At 40.1% G+C, this 23,474-nt stretch overlaps 1 protein-coding gene across 1 annotated transcript in view; it reads right to left on the reverse strand.

Moving 5' to 3' along the window:
• Positions 1-1,943: 1,943 nt before the first annotated feature.
• LOC113570253 (neuropeptide FF receptor 2) overlaps positions 1,944-23,474 on the reverse strand; it is a 32,813-nt gene continuing 11,282 nt past the window's right edge. The window contains exons 3-6 of the mRNA XM_026998567.3: positions 20,337-20,436; positions 19,139-20,060; positions 9,487-9,638; positions 1,944-2,022 (exon numbers count right to left, since the gene is read on the reverse strand). Coding sequence (XP_026854368.3) covers positions 1,944-2,022; positions 9,487-9,638; positions 19,139-20,060; positions 20,337-20,436 — 1,253 coding nt within the window. The remainder of the gene's footprint in view (positions 2,023-9,486; positions 9,639-19,138; positions 20,061-20,336; positions 20,437-23,474) is intronic.

A 23,474-nucleotide genomic window follows, 5' to 3' on the forward strand; every position in this document is an offset into this window, starting at 1 on the left:
AACACAGGAACCACAAGACAATCATAAATGAAATGATCTAACCAGTCTTCTTAAAAATATAGACACACAGGTCCCTTAGTATAGAAAAAAGTAAACAATTTTTTAAAAAATGGATCAGACTGGTCTTTTTAAACATAAATAAAAACAAATTAATAAATACAAATGTAGAAACAAGAAAACAAAGATTTACATAACATTTACATAACTTTGAATAGAAAAGATTAGGCCCTTAAAGAACAATACCACTGCTTATTTATACTGGTCCATGTTAGGAAATAACCAGTGTGCTAAAAGCATGTGGAAAAACCAACAGAATACCAAGCACTTTTGAAAGTTCAGTCGTGGCCAAAAGATTTGAGACTAGCACAAATTTTGGTTTTCACAAAGTTTGCTGCTTCCGTTTTTATGGTGGCAACTTGCATTAACTATAGATTGTGAAGAGTGATCAGATGAATTGGAATTAATTGCATTCCTTGCGATGAAAATGAACTTAATCACAAAAATTACTGCTTTCTAGCCACTGCATTTCAGCCTTGCCACAAAATGGCCTGCTAACATAATTTCTTCTCGTTAGCTCACAAGAAACTGTTAACAAGGACAAGGCAGCTGATATCACTCTGTCATGCTGATTAGAAGAGCAGACTGGAGGCTTTAAAAGGGTGGTGGTGCTTGAAGTTTTCTTCTGTTAACCATGGTTGCCTCCAAGAAAACATGTGCAGTCATCATTGCATTGCATTGCATTGCATTGCATCGCATCAAAAGGGCTTCACAGTCAAGGACATTGCTGCTTGTAAGATAGCACCTAACTCAACCATTTATCGACTCATCAAGAACTTCAAGGAAAGAGGCTCAATTGCAGTGAAGAAGGCTTCAGGACTCACAAGAAAGTCAAGCAAGCAGCAGGACCATCTCCTAAAGAGGATGCAGCTATGGGATCAGGTCACCAGAGCTTGCTCAGGAATGGCAGAAGGCAGGTGTGAGTGTATCTGCACACACAGTGAGGCGAAGGCTATTGGAGGATAACTTGGTGTCAAGAAGGGCAGCAAAGAAGCCACTTCTCTCCTAGAAAAACATCAAGGACAGACAGCAGAGCACTGGGGTAAAGTTATTTTCTCTGATGAAGCCCCCTTCAGACTGTTTGGGACATCTGGACAAATGATTGTCTGGAGAAGGAAAGGTGACAATGAGTCCTGTGTTATCTAACAGTGAGGCATCCTGAGACCATGTGTGGGGTTGCATTTCATCCAAGGGAGTGGGTTTGCTCAAAATCTTGCCAAAGAACACTGCCATGAATAAGGAATGGTATCAAAACATCCTTCAAGAAAAACTTCTCCCAACAATCCAGGAGCAATTTGGTGATGAACAATGCATTTTCCAGCATTATGGAACACCATATTACAAGGCAAAAGTGATAAACAAGTAGCTCAGCTCTGCTATCCCCTGTCACTATTACCAACCTCCATCCTTCTTCTGGCCGGCCTACCTTTGATACAGAAATGCCTCCATCTACAACTAGCTCAGCTGTTGTTGTTCCTCACCTTCCTCCACATCAGACCTTTACCAGAGAACACCTGACTAGCAGTGATGCAGATCTGCCAATATCTTGGCAGAGTTGGGAGCTGGAGTGCGAATGGGACATAAAAGGGTCTTTTGGATGGAAATAGCTCAGATGCAAACTTAATTTGCAGTGTCATCACGCAAAAGTTGCAAGATAGTGGGCAACCCTAGATAGTGCTTTGAAAAGAATAAAATACAAAAAATCAACAGGCAGATGTATCATGAAGTTTGAATTCTATGATGAAATGTAAACTGTTTGGAGGAAAACATGATATTGACTTTCCAGTCTTAGGCACTGCAAGGCATGTGGAAATCAAGAAACTGCAGGCACTGCAGGAGTACATCAATACTTCAAGTTCTCCTAGGCTGAATGAACTGTACCCACATCATTCCTCTTCCACTGGCAGCAGGTCATCATCTCCAGAAGCTTTAGTTTCCTCTAGTTGCTCAAGTCCATCATCAGTCCTGCAAGTCGTCACAGGAAGAAAAAGCATGTGTGGCTGCAGTATCTTGAATTCTTGTTCTTGATTTCCTAAGGGAATTTGAGGAAGCTGCCCAGAGGTGACATGCAACAGATGATTGTATGACAAAAGTCTTTTTAGAGGCTAACACATTGTTACGCAGAAGTAAACAAAGCATATGGTAAGGGCCACCAATCAATTATATGTGAAGCAGCTTCTAAATAGATTGAATGTACTGAAACAGGTGGATGAACATAAACAACACAACAATATCTGTGCACAAAATCAATATCTGTGCACGAGGCACTTTCTGGGTTCTTCTGATTAGCTTTGTTGCTATTCCTCATCAACGTAAGTCCAAGTTGTGTACAAATTGTATTCAGTCTTAAACTAGTACAGTTAACATGCAAACTACCGCTAATAAGCTTAAAACATTTACTGTCTATTGTAGGAGCTGACATGCCCTCAACTTGGAAAGTTGGGCCTTATCGAAAAATCCGAATTTCCCAGTAGTAAATACAACATTACGATGGCGCTCATGCGAGCTCATCTTATAAATGTAATATTTCCAAGCTGTCTTGAAGGCAGCATTGCCCTGCATGTTGCTGTGAAGTGAACTCACCTGTCAGACATGGTGTAGGCCAGAAGCAGGGCCAGAATCTCCACAGCTCAGTTGTGAGGAGAATGATGTGGTGGGACAATCCCCAAATGCTGTCGTCTTCTCACACTAGGAATTTGTTTACTTACTTATAAGTTTGATCTTTCCACTGTTAATACCTTCACTTCTAAAAAAAGGACCATAATCTAAAAAATAAAGACACTTCTGGTCACACTTTAGGTGTGATCCTGGGTGAGGCTTGACTGCATCGAGCATATGAAGCAACCAGGTCAACTCCCAGAAGGAAAGACTGTCATTCAGGAGGGAGATAGGTGTTCTTGGTGCCATATCAGGGAATTGGCTCCTTGGTCTGGTGGTCAACACACATTTGCTACCTAAAAGCTCCAGGTTTGAGACCAGCTGTGATTGATGCCTTTTGATTTAATTTGGCCTTGTCAAAACCAAAGTAAAGACAGACTACGCTTGTCAAAATTAACTTCCCTATTTCATTCAGGATTTCAAAAAACTGTTTATTTACAGATATATTTACTTATTTATTTAAAGGTCAAGCTTGTTAAAGTATTCAATGGTCTAGCTTGAGTATCATTTAGAATTTCTGGAAAAGGTTCTTTAACTGCTAGTCAAATTGCAGACTAAAATTCCCCTAGAGCTGCCCTTTAATGACTATTTGTTCATTTTCAATCAGACATTTCTTTACAAGAAATGTTGGCAAGAACTTTAGAAAGTTAAGACATTTTTCAAGCTGAACTCTGAACAAAATGATCTGCTAGAGACATCATAATGTCTGTTATATTAATTTTGCTAATAATCACATGTACTCTAAAGTGTCCTGATTTTAAATGCTTTCAGTGCTAGTTTTTATGTTCATGCTACATTCCTTTTGCTTATGTCTGGTTTGTAATGCATCTTAGTATGTACATGTAAATGACTTTATTTGTTTATTTGTTATTTGAATGAAGTTTGCTCTGTAATATTTGTGTAACCTTGTCTTGAGTGTCTTCCATAGCAAGACAGTCAAATCATCAGCTATTCTTTTCAACTAATTCTGGTCTGCATCTTTATTTTGTATTTGAATTTGAACTTTAAAACTGGGGGTTTAGGAACAACAGCTCTGCTCTTAGACTTACTACACTAATGGGAGCAACTTAAAAAAATAACACAAAAAACAACAATGTTGCTATTAGCCATGTCTGATGTTGACTTTATCTATGTTTGTTTAGTAATTCAGCTATTTTCTATGCAAAGAAATCTGTTGAAAGTGCTTTTCCAGAGTTCTACACATTTTGCATCACATGTATACACATGTACAAAAATCCAAAAAACTCAAAGCCTTGGTGTAACATGGTGATGAAGGAACGAGACATGAGGTATAACAGAACAGATTCATATGAAGAATGTAATAAAAGGAGCAAACAGAGGCAAAATGTAAACAAGCAAAACATAAGGCAAACAGAACAACAAAAAGGTGTATCTGAGTCCTTTAGGCCTGGTTGACATTATCTCAGAAGTGAGAGTGCCAGTGCATAGCATCGACAGGCAGTTGCTTTGGGCTTAAATAGGAAGAGTATAACAAGGTGTAGGTAGATGTGATGAACAATAAGTGGGTGATTGGGACTGTGGAAGTGAATGAGTGATGTTAGATGGGTGGGTGATTGATGGGCTGGTGGTGTCTGATTGGCTGGGTGATGGGGATTGGCTATATGTGTGTTTGGCTGAATGTAACACTTGGTTTATCTTCTTTACGAAGAGACCTAGGATTTCCAGCCTGTGTCCTGAGTCCATTTTTTTGGTGTGATTTGGGAGGATGTCTGTCTTACTAACAACCACAGTAAAATGGTAAACTTGATATTTAACTGCACTTCTATAGCTGTTTGAATAATCAACAACACATAATCTAAATATGTATAACTTGTGATGTATACTGACTCTCTTCATGCAGTATAGGTACCTTGATGCCTTAAGTCTTTATGTCAGATGATTAGTTGTGTTTTTTTCTTTTTATTTCTGTACATATAGCAAATGCCTCTTACTGTGTGTATTCCGCTTTCAGACTGATTGACTGCTACAGTGGCAATGTTGCAGTGTGTGCTGTTGGCTCAGTTGCGGAGCAATGAAACTGTCCCTGTTCTGACCTTTACCTCAATTTCCTGTCCTCCCACATGAAAAGCATGTGCTTATTTTCCATAGCAAGATAGTCATCATAGTATGGATGGAAAAATAAGATGACCTGCAGTTTCACAAAACTACTGGCAAATTACAATGCTCTGCTCTTGGCAATGGACTTTCTACACTAATGGGAGCAACTTAAAGATTAACACACACACACACACACACACACACACACGCACGCACAACCCCCCCCCCAAAAAAACCCCCCAAAACAAAACAATTTTGTTATTTGCCATGTCTGATTTTGACTTTATCTAAGTATTTCTTAGAAATTCAGCTATTTCATATGCAATGAAACCTGGCGAAAGTGCTGAAAAACCAACCTCCCCCCCAAAAAAAACTATAAAGGTACATGTGGCATTTGTGTGTATGACATTATGATGCTTTCATAGGCCAATGTCATCATAGTGGTCATATTAAGGTACATTCCTTTATTCATATTAAAGCAGCCCAAGCACTGATCCAGTGCTGATATCCTTGTTTGTACCCTTGTACAGTGCTTAAGAACCTAATACTAAAGTAAATTCAAGTGCCTGTATGTATTAGAGGAGGTTAGATATGGAGGGATGTGGTGATGTGTATCTGTGTTGATGTGTTTGGTTCTGCAGCTCCCAGCACCCACAAATGTGCACCAGTTCTGGCTCTTGGGAGGGATAGAGGTTTCTGCTTCTTATCCCTGCTAAGCTGGTTAATATTACAGAATGTGTGAGAGAAAGCAAGACACCACTCCCCCACCCACCCTTCTCCAGACATTTAAAAGCACATTTAACATAATCTCTCTCTCTCTCTCTCTCTCTCTCTCTCTCTCTCTCTCTCTCTCTCTCTTTTTCTTTGGGATGTTTAAATAAAAACACACAAAACAGTATAAAATAAGTAGTAACTGCAGTAGAAATACCTTAGTGTTTGAGCTTTCATTCCTTAATTTTTTTCCACCCTCCCTGTACACACATGTACCCCACCACCCCTCCCTATAAACACATATCCCCCACATTCCCACCCACACACACTCAGACAATAGCCTTAATGAAACAATACCTATTCAATTAATGACCCCTAGGTTGCTGTACAGAAGAAGAAATAACATGGTTCATGCGTTTAAGAACTGAAAGGTCTATCATTTTAATTCCCCGGTGAACTTTCTCTCCATTAGTGAACCCTAAGATTTAACATTTAAATATATCTTAAGAACCTCACAGAAAGAGAACTAATTTGTTCAAAGAGAATGTGCCACTGCAGGTACTGGCATGTGTCCTGAACACCATGGGTGAGACATTTGAGATCTTTTTCATTGGTCACTTTTCTCCCCACTTCTTTCTTTTACATTTTCACTTGCTGTGTGCACTTCTCTCTCCTGACACCCTCCCTCTGTCTGTCACGTATCCTTCAGTGCTGGTCATACTGTTCTCAACAGGAGAGTGCCTATGTCTTCACTCACTTGCGGCAACCTTCATGTATGCAAACTAAATACAACTACAGTTAAGTCAGACATATGATCAATTGAGAGAGAGAGAGAGAGAGAGAGAGAGAGAGAGAGAGAGAGAGAGAGAGAGAAAGAACGAAAGAAAGAAAGAGAGTGACCACTGGATGCTCATCTATAAAGGCAATCTAGACTAACCGGGCCAAACATGCGTAGTATTTTAGAGACAAATAATGTAGATTCTTTTTATGTAGAAATTGTGCAGCACTTTGAAACATGTACGTAATAGTGTAAAAAGTGTTATGTCAGAACTTATAGATTTAAGATTCTACTTTTTAAGTAGTGCTTGAACATTCGTAGCCTTGTTGCTCTTTCTTCAAAGCAGATAATAAGGTATCTCTTCTCCATACTCAAAGGTTATTTAAAGCATCAACACCTCTACAAAAGCCATAATTATCTGAGTGTGCATGCCAATAACAACCCCGTATACTTGGATGATACACCCCCAGTTAATTATGGCTTATGTGTAGGTGCTAATATTCATGCTTTTCTGGACCGAGATTGATGATGTCATACCTAGGATCTGTTGAAGCCACTCCTCCAGCTTAGGGGTCACAGCCCCATACCTCTATCAACACCATGACAGCGACTTCAGTTCATAGGATTTCAACTTCTCATTTTTTCCTGTGAATGTTTCCATTACTTGGGATTACAAATGCTGGTTTCTGCATCTTATCTACTGTTGTTGTGTAGATATAATGAGTTGACTGCTGATCTAAAACTCTGGAATAGCATCACAGTTTTTGTCAAACTTTCCTCAGCAGTAGATTTCCTCAACAGTCTTTTTGCTTCTTTTCTTGTCAACCGTTTTTGTCAAACATTCCTCAACAGTAGATGTCTTTAAATCAAAAGTCCTTCTAGTTTGAGTCCTAGAAATCATGTATATAGATGATTCTTCTGTTCTGGTATGTTTCTGTTCATGCTGAATGTATTCACAGTTATCACTGGTGAAGTCTTTTATGTCTATTTTGTCTGAATTTTTCTTTTTGTGTTTTGTCTTTTTTACCAAATTTTACTGTGCAGCACTTTTGCTGACACATGTTGCCTTTTAAATATGCTCTGTAAATAAAGCTTTGAGATGCATTTTGTTTTAGAAATTTCATGTTAAACATTTCAGATTAACTGAAATCATTTTACAGTTTCAGCACCACGTGCCTATAAGGTGTTCTTCCTAATCAATAATTATGAATTGATTAACCTCTAGATCAGCAGTAAAATGGTCATATGACAAAAGGAGAAGAAAAATTAAAACCTCTACAGCTCTAAATCCAGCAAAGTCTTTCCCATAGCAACATGACTTAATATTAATGCATCTGTTTAACATCAAAAGCATTCAGAACATGTACATTTTACTGCCCACCATGTAAATATAGTCATGCAGAAAGTAAAAGTTTTGTGACAAAAATTAACAGTTTTAATAGTTTTTTTCCACTACAGAGACAATGGTAGCATTTGACACAGCTTTGACACAAAGTTAATTTTGACTTAATCTACAAAACTTGACCTTGGCAGTTAATACCCTTACTAACCTTATCTTTTAATAGAAAGGAAACTTCCTCCAAATCTTCTTCATGTGTGGATTTTCTAAGATAATCTAATAATGTGGGATTGTACTTTTAAGATCCACTCCAGGGAAGGCTTGCTTTAGCTACTGCTTTCCTGAGTGCTAAATGGTTGTTTACCACTCTAGAGTGTCCTGATGCAGTGTCCAGGGAGTAGCTAAGAGCCCATTTTCTGCATTTGTTTTTAGTTTTATAACTTCACCAGCCCCCACATCATCCTCAAATATTAGTCCTAGCAGTGGAAGTAACACTTCTCCATCCTCTCTGTCTCTATGATTCAGGGTCTTTCTAACCTTGACTGTGGACATCAGGTGCTGCACATGTTTGTTTTTTTTCAGGGTCAGGTTGTTCTGCTGCAAGATTAGTATTCTGCTGCCTTTCTCTCAGCTGCCTTTATCTCAGATGAAACCTCAGTGGTCAGACTCAGCTAGTCAGGTAATTTCAAAGGCTGAAATAGTCCACCTTATTGAATGCATCCTGTGTCTGATTAGCTTCTCATACTTTGATTTCTTTACATTTTCCTGCATGCCAAGCTCTCTTGCAAGGCAAGGTAACTAACGGACCAACACTTGTTAGCTTCCTTTAGGCACTTGTATTGCCTCTGTAAAATACACTTTCATCTATAAGCATCTGCTTCCCCAGTACAAAGTAGACCCACACAGGAATCAATAGGATTTCAGCACATCTGTGAAGCTGGTTGCCATGGAGTTGAGTAGCCTGTGGGATTATGATTGTGTTTATAGCTGCCTGAAAACAATGAGAAAACTTTAAAGTCTTTCCAAGTTTGTAGTGAATCATTATTTCTCTACTTCTGTTTTTCGCATAATTCACATCCATTTTGCCTATAAATTACACTTGCTGTTAGTTGACTGATTTAAAAAAAATATTAAATCCAAAGCCATTATGCATATGTAACGGTCAGAGCACGTGCAGAAATGGAGTCGCTCGCAGTAAGGCCAATGCCACTTTATTAGAGAACAGGAGAATTCCACAGACATAATCCAAAGTACTAGCTTGGGTTGAAATCCAGAAATCAGTCAATGAACCAAACTAAAACAGAGAGGGAACAGGCAAATATGGTTATCCAAAAACAGGCAGAGATCCAACAAACCAGAAGCAACAAACACTATGACAAATGACTCAGAAACAACATGAGTTGACGAGACTTCACAAAGACAAACTGAACTTACGGGGCTTATATACAGAGACTAATGAGGACAAACAAGATACAGGTGAAAGCAATAACAGGTGGAGATACTAACCAGGGGGTGGAGCCAACAGAAACTAAAACAAGGAAGCACAAGGAAACAAAACCAGGGAGGAAACAATCAGGTAGAGTTGTTGTGGGAATCACGATGTCAGGGAGGGGCAAACAATGCATGGCTCCAAACATGCAAAAACAAAAAGTAACAGAAAACCAAGAACCAAGACTAGACAGGTACACACAGTGGAAACATGGAAAAAACAGAACACTGCCAAACCGAACAAATCAGTGACTGTACAAACAATATTGTGACCGGAACATAGACAGACATAGGCACATGAACAGATACAGTCAAGGACACAGGGACAGAAATAGAGGCAAACGATGGGACTGATATAGGTATAACCACAGGAACCAGTGTATGAACAACCACAGACATGAACATTGTGTCAGGATCAGGTGATGTGAGGAATATTGGGGCAGTCTTAGTTACAGGCATAGCAGCCACAAAGGGTACAAGAGTCACGGGGTAAACACAGGGCATCCTAGAGGAGTGACTGGGTGGCTGCGTGACGTTGCCGTAGGAGTCCTGCGAGTCACAGGGGGCTCACGCAAATCAGCCATTAGGGGCACAGGAGGGCCTCTTCATTACCCCATGTCCTGGAGTCCAGTATGTCTCAAATGGCATGCACAGGAGAACCCTCCACATCCAAAGGTGAGGCAGCATTATCGCCAGTAGGAGTAGACGGAGGTCCTGCAACATATGGCTTAAGAGCAAGACATGGAAGGATGGAGCTATGCGATAAGTACCAGGCAGTTTCAAATTAATTAACTTCAAGTAACTTGATTCTCTTCGGTAGGAGGAAGGGACCCAGGTAACATGGTTTCAACTTACTACAGCCCCTCCTTGGTAGACAGCCACACTCTATCACCTGGTTTATATTCTTGAGCAGGTGCCCTCCGGTGGTCTGCATGGCATTGAAACCATCTTATGGACTGTATGTTGATGGGTTCTTTCCCATATTTGTTCACTCATATGTATCCATTTATCAACAGCAGGCGAAGCTGAAGGCTCCAGGTCCCATGGCACAAATGGGGGCTGAAAGGGAGTTATGCCTGTTGTGGAATGAACAGTGGAGTTCTCCACCCATGCTAAGTACTTAGACCACTCATTCTCTTGGTCCCTGCAATATAATCTCAAGAACTTCCCCAATTCTTGGTTCACTCTTTCAACTTGGCCTTTACTTTGTGGATGGTAGTCAGAGGTTATACTGACATTGACTCCCAGCTTCTCCATGAAAGCCTGCCATACCTGGGAAGTAAACTGGGGTCCTTTTTCAGATAAAATGTTCTGCGGTATTCTGTAATTCTTAAAAACATGCTAGAACAAACCTCAGCAGTTTCAAAGGCAGATGGTAAACCAGACAAGGCAAAGGCTTTGGTGAAACAGTCTACTATCAAAAGAATTGTGCTTTTTCCCTTGGATCTTGGCAGATCTGTCACAAAGTCTATTGCTAAATGAAACCAGGGTCTGTCTGGTACAGTAAGAGGTAGAGGTTTACCAACCAGTAGCATCCTTGGGGTATTGGATTGGGCACAATATGAACATGAAGAGATAAATTTGTGTATGTCTGTGTACATTGACTCCCACCAGTATCAGCATGAAATCAGCTGTTGAGTCATAACTTTACCAGGATGACTGGAGGCTAGTGAAGATCTTGTGATCTGTTCAGACAACCAATGGGTGTTTATCCCCCTTTAAACAATGTCTCCATTCTTCCAAGGCTAGCTTTATAGCTAGAAGTTCCCTGTTCCCCGCATAATAGTTTCTTTCAGCAGAAGAAGGTTTATGTGAAATGTAGGCAATGTGATGAAGTTTTGGGGGCTTATCCACACGTTGTGACAGGATGGCTCCAACTCCTGTCTCTGAGGCGTTTACATCAAACATGTATGGTTCCTCTGTATCTGGGTGTTGTAACACTGGAGCCTCAGTGAAAGCTTTCTTTAAAGCCTGCTCAGCTCTCAGGTTCCATTGCAGCATTTTAAGCTTTCTCTTTAACAGGGTGGTGAGAGGGGCAGTGATGGTATTGAAGTTTTGTATAAAATGCTGGTAGAAGTTGGAAAAACCCAAAAACCGTTATAAGTCTTAAGGGGTCTGGGGAACTGGCCAATTCACAATTGGTTTCACCTTCTTATTGTCACAGTTAATCCCTCCCAGCTTCCATGTTTTCCCTGTCTTTTATATTTTAGTTCCATGCCTTAGTTTTGTTTTCTCCAACCCTCATTTGATTGCTCACACCTGTCCCTCCTTTCTACCTTGTTAAGTTCATGTATTTAAACCCTGTCTGATTCCCTGTGTTTTGGCTGTTCATTGTGGAGTGTATTTAATGTTTGAATATATTGGATGTATGTAAGCCTGTCTTTGTTTCAAAGCCTCTGTGTCCATTAGCCCATTAGTTTGGTTCTAGCCACTATGAACCTTCCTATTATGTCTCTCAGTACATAATTTATGAAGGCCTGGAACACAGAAAGGGGAATTAATGAGGCCATAAGGCCTAACTTGATGATTGTAGTGTCCAGAATTGGTAATGAAGGCCACCTTCCATTCATCCCCTTCCTTTATCTGGACAAATACAAATCCATCTTAGTGAAGAAGCAGGCCCCTCTTGTTACTTCCAAGGCAGAAAGTACCAGCAGCATTGGGTACAGATACTTGATTGTAACATCATTGAGACCTCTATAATCAATCCATGGATGTAGTCCTCCATCCTTCTTCAAAATGAAAAGAATCCTGCAGCTGGTGGAGGTTTGGAAGGTCATATATACCCTTGTGCCAATGCCTCAGAGATGTAGCCCTCCATTGATTGGGTCTCTGCAACAGATAGGGTATGGATGAACATGAGGAGGTGTGCCTCCCTCTACCAGATATATAGCACAATCATAGGGGTGATGAAGTGGTAGACAGGCTAATCTCCCCTTATTGAAAACTTCAGCTAGGTCCTTGTATTCCTCAGGGACAGAAAAACTATCAGCAGGTTCAGGACTCTCCACCGATGCGGAGGCAATGACTAAACTAGGCTTCCTTAAACAGTTCTCATGACAAAATGCTGACCAGGAAGCGATGTCTGGCTCCCTCCAAGAAATGATGGGGTTGTGAAGTTTTAGCCAGGGGTGACCCAATAACATAGTATGCTTGGCTGTTGAAAAAAAGGAAATCTTTTCTACATGAAGAGCAGTACTTCTTAATGTAACTGGAACAGTACGGTGTATGACAAATCCAGTTCCAATAGGGCTGCCATCCAGGGAGGTCACATTCAATACAGGGGACATAGTAATACACATTCAATACAGTGGACAAGATTCTCCGTAATGAAGTTACCAGCAGCCCTGGAGTTGATCAGTGCTAGATCAACACTGACACAGTTTCCTTGGATTACTTCCGTCTCAATCAACAGATGTTTCTGAAAAGATGAGAAAGACAAACTACTCACTGTCTTGCATGCAAGGTGTCCTTGGCATGCCTCTTGTGTGTGCCCACTCTGCTTCTATGGGGGCAAATAGGGCATTCACATAATATATGTCCTGACTCTCCACAATATACACACAACCCATGGTATCTGCATTGTTTTTCCTGTGGACTAATGTGTAGATCTACTTGCATTTCCTCTGTTTTGGGTTGTGGAGGCAGGATATACTCGATCTGTTGTTTTCTATTTCTTCCTATTTCTTTCAATAAGTGATCCAGGCAGATTGATAGTGTAATGATCCACTCCAGTGATTTGGCGTCATCTTGGTAACTAGTTCAGTACCAAGTCTGTGCATATAAGCAGTGGTTAAAGCCACCTCGTTCCACCCACTACTTGATGCCAAGGAGCAGAACTCTAAGGCATAATCAGCTGCTGAACGAGAACCTTGTGTTAAATCAAATAGTATCTCCCCACTAGCCCAGCCCTCTAAAGGATGACCAAATGTGTTAAGGGTGAAATGAAAGGAAGCATGATCAAAGATAACAGTTGGACAAATTGTGGAGTGTGATGTGACCAAAATGAGTGAGTTACTTGTCAAGGAGAAGTCGATATAAGAGTATAGCTGGTGAACAGAGGGTGTACTCTGGTGCAGTCTCCAAGGCCAAGCTCTATTATGTCTTGTTAAATGGCTTCTGTGGCATGACCATTCCTTATTTGTGATGATGCATTAGATCTGTTTAATGTTGGGTTGATGACTGTATTGAAATCACCTCTAGTAATATAGACACGTGTAGTAGACACATATCAGCCTTCAGTTTATTCATTCAAAGTGTTGGGCCTTTTAACTGATGAATGAATTCTTCTCACACAGCTGACAAATTTTGTTTTCCATGGTGGAGTATTAACTATTTAGAATAATAGTCTTCCCTCTTCAGTGACTATATATTTTGGCTCATAGTATAAATATCCAAGAGATGCTGCCTACTGTAGAGTGAATAAACAGACAAACAAAAAAGTAAGCAATATGAACATGACAAGTAGAACAAAAAACAAAATGACAAATTAAATTACTGTCTCTCAGAATATTGAGCTTGAAGACACATTTGCATTCAGTGAGGTGACAGGGCAGCATTAGCTGAGTGCGCAGCAAATTAGAAAAGCACAGACTATGTGATAATCCTTTCAAATGATAATGACATTTATTTATTTACGTTTGCATTTATAGATATCTATGCACATTTTCATTTCGGAAGAAGGAGCTGATCTGAGTCTTTTATGACCGCATGTCCTGAGTTTAGAGCCATAGAAACATGTTGTAGATACAATTCAGTATTTGACAGTCACTCAAGTGAGGTTTGAGACCAACCTATATTACTTATTTTTATTCATTTGCTTGACTTTTACAGTTAGCGATTACTCAGAGTGTTTACAGTCAGATACAATGTATTTGGGCAATAACAATTTTAACAGATTTTCACCATGTTCTGGGTACCAGATTGCAGGTGATAATGAGACGGACACGTAAGCTAGGAATAGCATGATTTATTACGTGCAAATCCATAGAGTCCATAGAACGAACCAGGGTCAATGAGCCAACACAAACAGCACTGGGAAACATAAACAAAAAGCAAAAATATAAAAAACAGAACAGAGCACAGAGTAACAGCTACAAAGTGGAACACAGGCTACACAATCAAAGACTAAGTATAAACAGGCAGTACACAACCGAGGCTAGGACACACGACATGGGCTAGGACAAATGACAGGTGATGAGGAGAAACAAACACAGGGTGTAAATATACTGATTAACAGGGGAACAAACTAGGAATGGATGAAAACAATAACAGAAATAAAAGGTGGAACAGAAATAAAACCAAAACAAGGAAGCACTTGTAAAGAAAACCAGGAAGAAATGGCAAAACAAATACATGAGACAGGGTTACTATGGAAACAAGACACTAGGCGGGAACCAACCGTGACATGACTATATATAATTATTTCTCAGTCTCTTTATAAGAATACAGCCAGGAAATCAGAAAATACTGGAAATTTGTATACAGTATTAAAACAGAAAAAACAGCTTCAATAGCCTACAGTGGCAAGTGTTTACACCTACTTGAGCACATAGGAAAATCTAAAAAAAAAAAACCCTAAATCTAAGGAAGAACTCTGGGAAGTACTGATACAGAGGACGTATAATGTACTAGAAGATTACTTCAGAAAATGTCAGAACAGTCTCCTCAAAAGAGTTCAAGATGTGCTTAATGGTAAGGGAGATCACATTAAATACTTTTGCCTGTAAAAGACATTTTGTTAAGAAAATTGTGTTTAAATTTTGTGTACATATTTTCTATTTGTTTCTTAATAAAAAGACTGAGAAATAATTATATATGGTCATTATACCATTGCTAAAACAAAAAAATCTAATGGTGGCCTAAGACTTTTGCACAGTACTGTATATACTGCATAACCCTTAAGGTGTTAATGCTGTGTAGTACCTACCCAAACAGCTTGGAAATCACCTTCATCTTCACTATTTTGGAAGATCATATAATCCTTACTGTTAATGGAGAATATACCTCTGCTAGTGTAATCTCTCAAGAAATGTATTATTGTCAGAGTGAAGCAGTTAACCTGGGAATAAATTATAGGTTCATTACAGGTAGTGAAACAGCCTGCAGTGATCAATCGTGGTGGAACACTGTTTAATATACTACACAAGATATTTAAATATGACAATATATTTAGTTTGATATTCTACATTAAATACAGCTTGACAGACAGCATTACAATGAACCTATGTATATTAATCTATCATTATGATATAATGATACACCAGAACACAAAATTTCTAAGCTCCATTACCACAGTAGAACTGACAATAACTACATACAGAAAAAGCTCTCCACACAATGGCCATGCAAACCTAATGTATTTCTAGTGACTTGTGAGAAATGCCAGACACTGTTGAAATAGTTACGTCCATTCACTGTATGCATCCACCATGACTGTCTACATCTTCACTGGACTTATAACACCTACTCCTGGCAGCCATATACCAAAACTTAAAGACTTTATGAATGTTACATGTGCAGATTAAAAAAAACCCCAAAAATATTCTAACTAAACTGTCAAGATAGTTCTGTGGGATCTTCCATCCATGGAAGGTCTTGGAAGATGTTTAGAAGTGTGGTTGATTCATCGTTGATTCAAAAGTGATTAATTCTCAGAGAGTATTTCAAAGCCTCCTTTGCAATGTTTTAAGGTAGGCCTGAGTAGCCGGATCTTGACCAGCACAATTCCCCAAATTCTGGGCCAAGCCTGGCTTAAGAAGAAGAAGAAGAAGCAGAAGAACTGGTTTCACCCAAGCAGTCATGCTGCATTTGGAGAACAGAAAGCACTCAGGTATTATCTGAGTGTCATTGCCCTTTTCTCCCTATAGAAACTCACATGAGAATATTTACAAAGTTAACTGCTATGCATGTTCACATTAAAGTGGCATACAAAGGATAAAGGATTCTGCAAGCACACCAAAGATGTGCTAGGATAGAGAACAATGAGAGAGTAAGAAGGAGAGATGGAGGGAGGGAGAGATGGATAAGGAGGGAGGGTGAGAGGGTGAGAGAAAGGGATAGGGAGAGAGGGAGAGAGAGGCCCGCTGTGCATGTAGGTTTGCTTTTGTGTCTGGGTGGTGATGGGTAAAAGGTAAAGAGACAGACTTAATTTCTCTTTGCCTGTTTAGTGGTTTGCAGTAGGTCAGTGCAAACCTTGAGCAGGTCTCGATGGCCACGTTAAGATCTGCCTTATGTGTGTGAGTTTAACACAAGCAGACAAATGATAAGTTGTGATGATGTCAAAGATTGCAGTACACACAACACACAGCACAACATGCATGCAGTCACAACACAGCAATAAACTGAGAATGAGCAGTTCATATTACTCTGTGGAAAAGGTGCTTTGAACATCTCTTTGAAAAATTGCCACTTCCCACTTATCTACTACATATGCAATTACTGCAAACATGAAGTTTTTGAACACTGCATGGCATCTTTGTGTCTTAACATAGACAACAGTCAGGGAACAATGTTTATTGATCATCAATGCCATTAATGCATATTAATAATGATTTATTAATATTAATATTAATATTAATATTAATAATGATAATAATGCCATTATGGCATACATAATGTATATATGTATTCTGACTTCAGCTTCAGAATCCTTTGCTTGCAACACTGATTTTAGATATTTAAGTGTTCAGTACACAAGGCACCCTATCATTGTATTTTTATATCAGTGATTACACAAGACAGTAATGTTAACAAGGCAGTGTGAGCTTTAAAACATTTTTAGGACATCTTTAGAAAAACTTTCTGTAGCATAAGCCCAAAATCCTGCTTTCATTTTCACAGCCAATGATTTGTCAGGATCACAGCTGTTTGCTTTTCTGCAATCCCAAAACATGTCACCTGTATATTAGGAGCAACAGACCTTAAGCATAACATCAAACTCACAGTTCTGCATGCTGTTTTAGGGTGTCTGACATTGAGATTTTGATCCCGAAGGATGAAAAGCAGCAAAGCAGGAGCAGAGTGACAGGCCAGATATCACATAACGATATCAGACTAACAATACATTTCTTTAACATTTTTGTTTTACCAAGACATGTGCACATAGGGTCTTTTAGCAGCAAAAGAGTAAACAGACCAAGTATAATCAGACTGTGTGCATAATCTTCAGCCTTGTCTTGGTCAATCAGCAGAAAGAGAGAAGTTGAATTACATTTGGATGATGTTACAAATTTTTCACAAAGAAATAATTTCTGGTGAGAGAGAGAGAGGGAGAGAGAGAGAGAGAGAGAGAGAGAGAGAGAGAGAGAGAGAGAGAGAGAGACCAAATGTTTGTCATCCATAGCCATCATTGAAAATGGCCAATGACAGTTTTGGCAGTTGCCATTTCCCCCATGGACACTGTTTGTGACAGGTAATGTTCCCTCTTCTAGAAAATACTACCAGGTCAGATTTCATTTCCATTCAAGCACATCAATACCTTCTGTTGATGAACATGGTAAAATAAACCAGGTACAGAACTGTATTAAGATACATTTGAGATGATTGAGACAAGTCACTGGAACAATGAACAATGTCTTCTCATGGTTACATCTGTTTTCACTATTAGGAATAAAGTGCACAATCTACAGTAGAACCACTCTGTAACACTCCACTAAAATTGTCTCAAAACACATTCATTTTAACAAGACAGCAATAAAAATATCTTCATGAGAGTATGCCATCCCACTCCACACCCACTACCCAAATTAGTCACCCCAGGCTGTGGAAGATGCAATCTGGCAACCAGTGAACTTCTGCATATACCAGTATAGCTCTTACTGGAGACAGAAATTCACATTCCCAAAGATGAGAGTATAAAGTTTTCCATTCTACAAAACCCCATCTTTTTTTGCTGTTTGTCGTTTGTGATGGTGCAGTGGCCGTTTCCCTTTCCGAGCTGTTCTTTCTCTGTGGTGTCTTCCTCTAGAGTTTGATGAGTGTGAATTTGATGAGGAGTGTGTTGAGAGAGTTCCCACCATTCTTTCACCACATGGGCTTCCATCTCTTATTGTGGCACAAAAATAAAAGAGATTGCGATTCCTAAAGTTTGTCATATGTTTTAATGTAATTAACTGTGGCATTGACTGTGTTTCCTGAAATCACAAATGATTTGAAGAGGAAAAAATGTTTAAATTATTACAAAATCACTCTGTTGGCATCTTGAAGGTCGTGCATGACCTGCAAGCAAATCAGAAATATTAAGTAATGATATTTTAGTGCACATTATCATTTAATTGATGCAAACACAAAATTAGTGTTCCTGTAACCTGCAAACTGAAAGCATAAACAAAGATGTACTTGCTAGCAAAATCATGTGCAAAACAGACTATGCTCGTGTTAGATCTCTATTTCCTCCATCTTCTATGCCCAAGCTAATTTCGGTGTCTACAGTAATTTCCCCATAGAAAAGGGCTGGCATTTATGTGTTTATGTATATCTCCAGACCTGTATGTCAGCAGGTGATCTTGTGTTGTCACAGTACACAACACACACGGTGGCATGGTAATTTCCTAGTAATTATCATTTCTGTACATATTTACCTTCTGGTTCTGCAATCATTTTAGTCTAAAGCAAGTGCAAGGCCTTATGAAAATGTAATCAAACTCCCAGTATGATCAGAGAGTCAAAACCATGATGGCTAAATATGCGTATGGATAATGCGTATGGGTGATTATTATTACTCACAGCAAGTCAGCACTGTGGGTTAAAAGCATTTGCTATTGGAATTGTACCTGTACCTTCTACCTTGTTGAGTTCGATGTTCAGAGAGCTTCAATGTTATAAAATACTCTCAAATCATGTTGCTCTTAAAAGGATCTTTTAGTAAGAACATTAACCTTCTTAATAGGCCACATAACTATATGTTAAACTATGGTAGATGCTTCTCCATCCTTCATTTTTCTGAGTTGGTATTGGGTCTATTTTCATTTTGTAATCTGTTGTTGGCTGCCAAGAGTTGGAAAGGGCTAAACTTGAGCTTTATTTAGTGCACAAATCCTCCTACACACCTTTTGCGGATCCTCCACAATTAGATGCTTCTCTTTCTCCTTTTGCGAAGAGTGGCAGCCCTCACTGAGACCTTTGCCATTTCTCACCCCCCCAAACCCTTGGCCAAGGCCTGACCCCGCATATGGACCCCTGGCTCTGCCCTCACCCTCCTCACTCAGGTGCATGCTGGCAGGCATGACAGCATTGCCCTGGACCTGGTGTGAGTAGGTCTTCCTCCGTCCCCGCTGGGCTGCACAAAGCTGCAGCTTGAAGGCAGCCTGGAAGCCACGGCGGAAGTTCTTATTGAAGAAACCGTAGATGATGGGGTTGACACTGCTGTTACAGAAGGCCAGCCAGTGGGCCAGCGGGTAGACGTAGATGTTGATGACCCGGTGCTGCCGTTCACTCAGGCTAGCGTAGTCGCTCAGCATCATCAGCGTCCACAGGGGCAGCCAGGAGAGGATAAAGAGCAGTGCCACCACCAGCAGCATCTTCACTGCATGCTTCTTCTTCCTTGACACTGTCTGCCGGCCCTCGCAGCTGCCTGCTTTGCCCGGGCCAGGCCCTGAGGTGGAGCCGTGGGCAGAGTCAGACCCAATCCGGCCAGCAAAGGTAGGAATCGGTGACTTAAAGAGAGCAATCCCGATTCGGGCGTACATGATCACGATGAGGGTCAGAGGGGCCAGGTAGATGTTGGCAAAGAGGACAGTGGTGTAGATCTTCCGCATGCCTGGGCTGGGCCAGTTCTCACGGCACCAGAAGAAGGGGCGTGTGCCATTGCCCTCACCCAGCAGAATGGACACACGGTTCTCCTTGGTGACCTGGAGCATGACACCCGACGGGCACATGATGGAGATGGCCAGCACCCAAATGATGATGATGATGAGAGTAGAGGTAGAGATGGTGAGCTTCTGTTTGAAAGGGTAGACAATGCAGCGGAACCTGGCAGAAGGACAGAAAGGCAAGCAGAATAAGGCAGACAGGAATGGGCGGAGAGGAAACACATGTAAGGAGATAGGACATATGTAACAAGGCAAAGAGCAATATGGTATTAGATGCAATTTTTGTTATCTACATGAAAGAGTTAAAAATAATTAACTTAAAGTAAAACTTGAATTTAAAAATAGCGGTTAAATGTCCTTGATGCTTTCATGTGTGCAGTATGCATTGTGAGAGTGACTGACACATACAGTCAAACGCATACCAATAATTCCCTACCTGTCAACAGCAATTGCTACCAGAGTGAAGACTGAAGCAGACACTGATATTCCCTGTACCATCCCACTCAACTTGCACACCAAACTTCCAAATGGCCAACCTATCAGAGCAGAGTGAGAGTGATTTTGCCATCCTAATGAAATTAATTCTGCAGTCATCTTTCTGTCTATTCTTCAAACTAGGACTCATTACGCTGTACTGCTCTGTGTAACATCATAAAGTCTATTGTCTGATGCAGGCAATTTAAAGCACTTTGGCACTGGTACACACACACACACACACACACACACACACACACACACACACACACACACACACACACACACACACACACACACACACACACTGGTGGATGAGTGTAGAGTATTGGAAAAACAGGTTGTAAAGAATGGGCTGTCAGTGTTGAACCTGCAAGCTGTCAGGGCTGCTTGCCTCAGTGGGTGTGCTCCTGTCAACCGGCTGGCTGGAATCGCTGCCAGCTCTCACTATGGCACTCAGTAGATTAACTTCTGGAGATGTGGTTCTTTTTTTTGGGGGGGGGGGGGGGGTGCCCCTTCAAAAGCTTGAAAGTTCTTTTTCTTTTTAATTTTTACATTTTTTTTTATTTGCTCCTTTATCCTCAACACTTTGTGACAAAAGGTTTGTAGAGTTGCCTTTTGCAATTTATCCAGGAAAAACTAACAGAAAAATAAAAGCAAAATAACACAAAAAGTGAGCGTTCACTGTTAGATGGTACTGCCAACAGATTTTATTTAAAAACTCTGTAGCAGTGTAACAGTGAAAGGTCAACACCAAGGGCAGGCCATCTTTTACAGCACTCATTTTATTTAATAAAAAACAAATGAGAAATGACTGGGAAAATGATGCCACTGTGCCACTGTTGTATACACACTGTAGGAAGTACTGTATGAGTGAAGGATTCAGTGTCATAGCAATTGCTGCAGTTAGTCCCTCCCAGCTTCCATGTTCCGTGTTTTCCCTGTTGTGTGTATTTTGGTTCCATGCCGTAGTTTCCTTTTCCCCGCCCCGCGTTTGATTGCTCACATCTGTCCCTCATTTCTGCCTTGTTAAGTTCATGTATTTTAACCCTGATTGCCTGTGTGTTAGCTGTTCGTTGTGTTTATATGTTAGAAAGCCCGTCTGTTTTTCGAAGGCTGCGTTTGTCAGCCCATGTGTTATCTTGACTGTTTGTGTTTCCTTACCTCCGTGTGTTATTTCCTAGTTTCTGTTGTAGCCTACTTCCCCTGTTTGCCTTTGTGTACTTGTGTTTTTGGTTCATCATGTATCCCTATAATCTCCGAATTGGCTCTATGACCCTAGACTACCCTAACGACTACGACTTTGGATTTGCCCTTAATAAATCTCGCTCTTCTCCGCACATGCGTCCGCCTCCTTACCGCTCACCGTTACAGCAATAGTCTCAGTAACAACTAACTATATGTTAATTTTATTTCTAAAACATAATATTTCTATTTATACTTAGGTATATTTGTGAGAAGTCTAATTTTTCCACCAAAAAGCATTAGTTGCTGAACTATGCTGTGAATCGTCATCACTCTCTCTTTAGAGCCATCTTTTTTAACCTTAAACCAGAGGGAGAGCTCCTCACATCCTTTACTTTCCCTTTTGATAGCAAAAATAATTTTCTCATACTTTGTATCTTTCTGTGCCTCTGGACTACTGTGGAAGATTGCTGGGTGACTCCGAAGCTGTCTTTTTTTAAACACACACAGAAAAGCCCATGGGAACTATTGTCGTGGTCGTTTACATTGTGAGACACTGTGCGGTGTTGAGCCTCTGTGTTGGCAAGGATACCGTAATCTGCTGAGAGGCCAGTCCAAGGCACAGAGGAGAGAGAGAAAAGGTAGAAAGAAGTAAAACAAACACAGAGAGAGAGAGAGAGAGAGATAGAATGAGAGAAAGGGAAAGTGGAGAGAGACAAAGGATCTTAACACTGAATTATAGGTTATAGGTTCTCATCATTCATATCAACCAACACACACACACACACACACACACACACACACACCTACACAACAGAGAACAGATATGATGTAAAGCGGTCCATCTCAGGTAATGACAGAAAGAACAACTAAAGCAAAGAGAACCATATAAACTGGAAATTAATAGAGACTTCATTGTATGACATGTTGAATAAAAGCAACAGAGAAAAAGAGATAAAGTGAGGAATCTAAAAAGAGACAGGCAGACATATCCATTAACAGTATAATTAATATTGAGGCCCTTGCACTACAAGTTATAAGGGTGAGAATCCTTTCCATTATTAGTAACATTTCAGTGAACAAAGTCAATGGATCAGCTGCAGAACAAACTGAACAATAACTATAGCACTGCTGTCTAATATTTAATTTCACAAACACACTCATCAGGACCTTCATTCATCAGGCACCTGCAACATTTACAACAGACAGGGCTCACTCGCTCACATCCACTGTTAATGTGGGTGCAAGGGGCCAAGTACACCAGGGAGCTTTTACATAAAGCTCCTCACACAGTATACTTTATAAAGGAGGTCACCCTGGTATTTTTAAATAGAAAAAAAGTTGTAAAATGTCTAAATAAGACAAAAATCACATGGTATGTAGTATCATTTCTCTAAAAAACAAAGAAAGGAACAAATAGAAAAAACCCACTTGTGCTCTAAGGCTCACAGCCTTAAAACAAGACCATTTCAGTCCTATAATCCTGTTCTTTTAAAAATATCACTCTTTAAATAAGTTCTGCCATAGTAATTCGCTGTGTCATACCTTTAGGGAGAAATACATTTAAAAAAAAAAGATTTGACAGGATTACGGATACACAGGAAGTTTTGGTTTTTACAGGTAATGCCCTGTAGGAGCTCATCACAATCAAATGCTGAAGGACTTCTCAGCCTTTCGGCTCATTGAGCAGTTACCCTTCATCTGTCTGCTGTTCTTCTCCTTCAGCTTTCCGAGAAGGAATGACAGCGCAAAACTACTCCAAGCTGTTGGCATCCGTCACACAGCCAGCCTGTTTGACCAAGAAGACACCTGGCTCAACAGTCACGGCTCACAACCCAAGGTACGTTAACTACAAGGCTTTGGTCTGAGATATTTAGAATTAAAATGTCACCAGACATGATGAACTGTCTATAAT

Source organism: Electrophorus electricus, chromosome 8 (genome assembly GCF_041902795.1).
Source record: "Electrophorus electricus isolate QZ-2024a chromosome 8, ASM4190279v1, whole genome shotgun sequence".
NCBI classification, from domain to species: Eukaryota; Metazoa; Chordata; class Actinopteri; order Gymnotiformes; family Gymnotidae; genus Electrophorus; species Electrophorus electricus.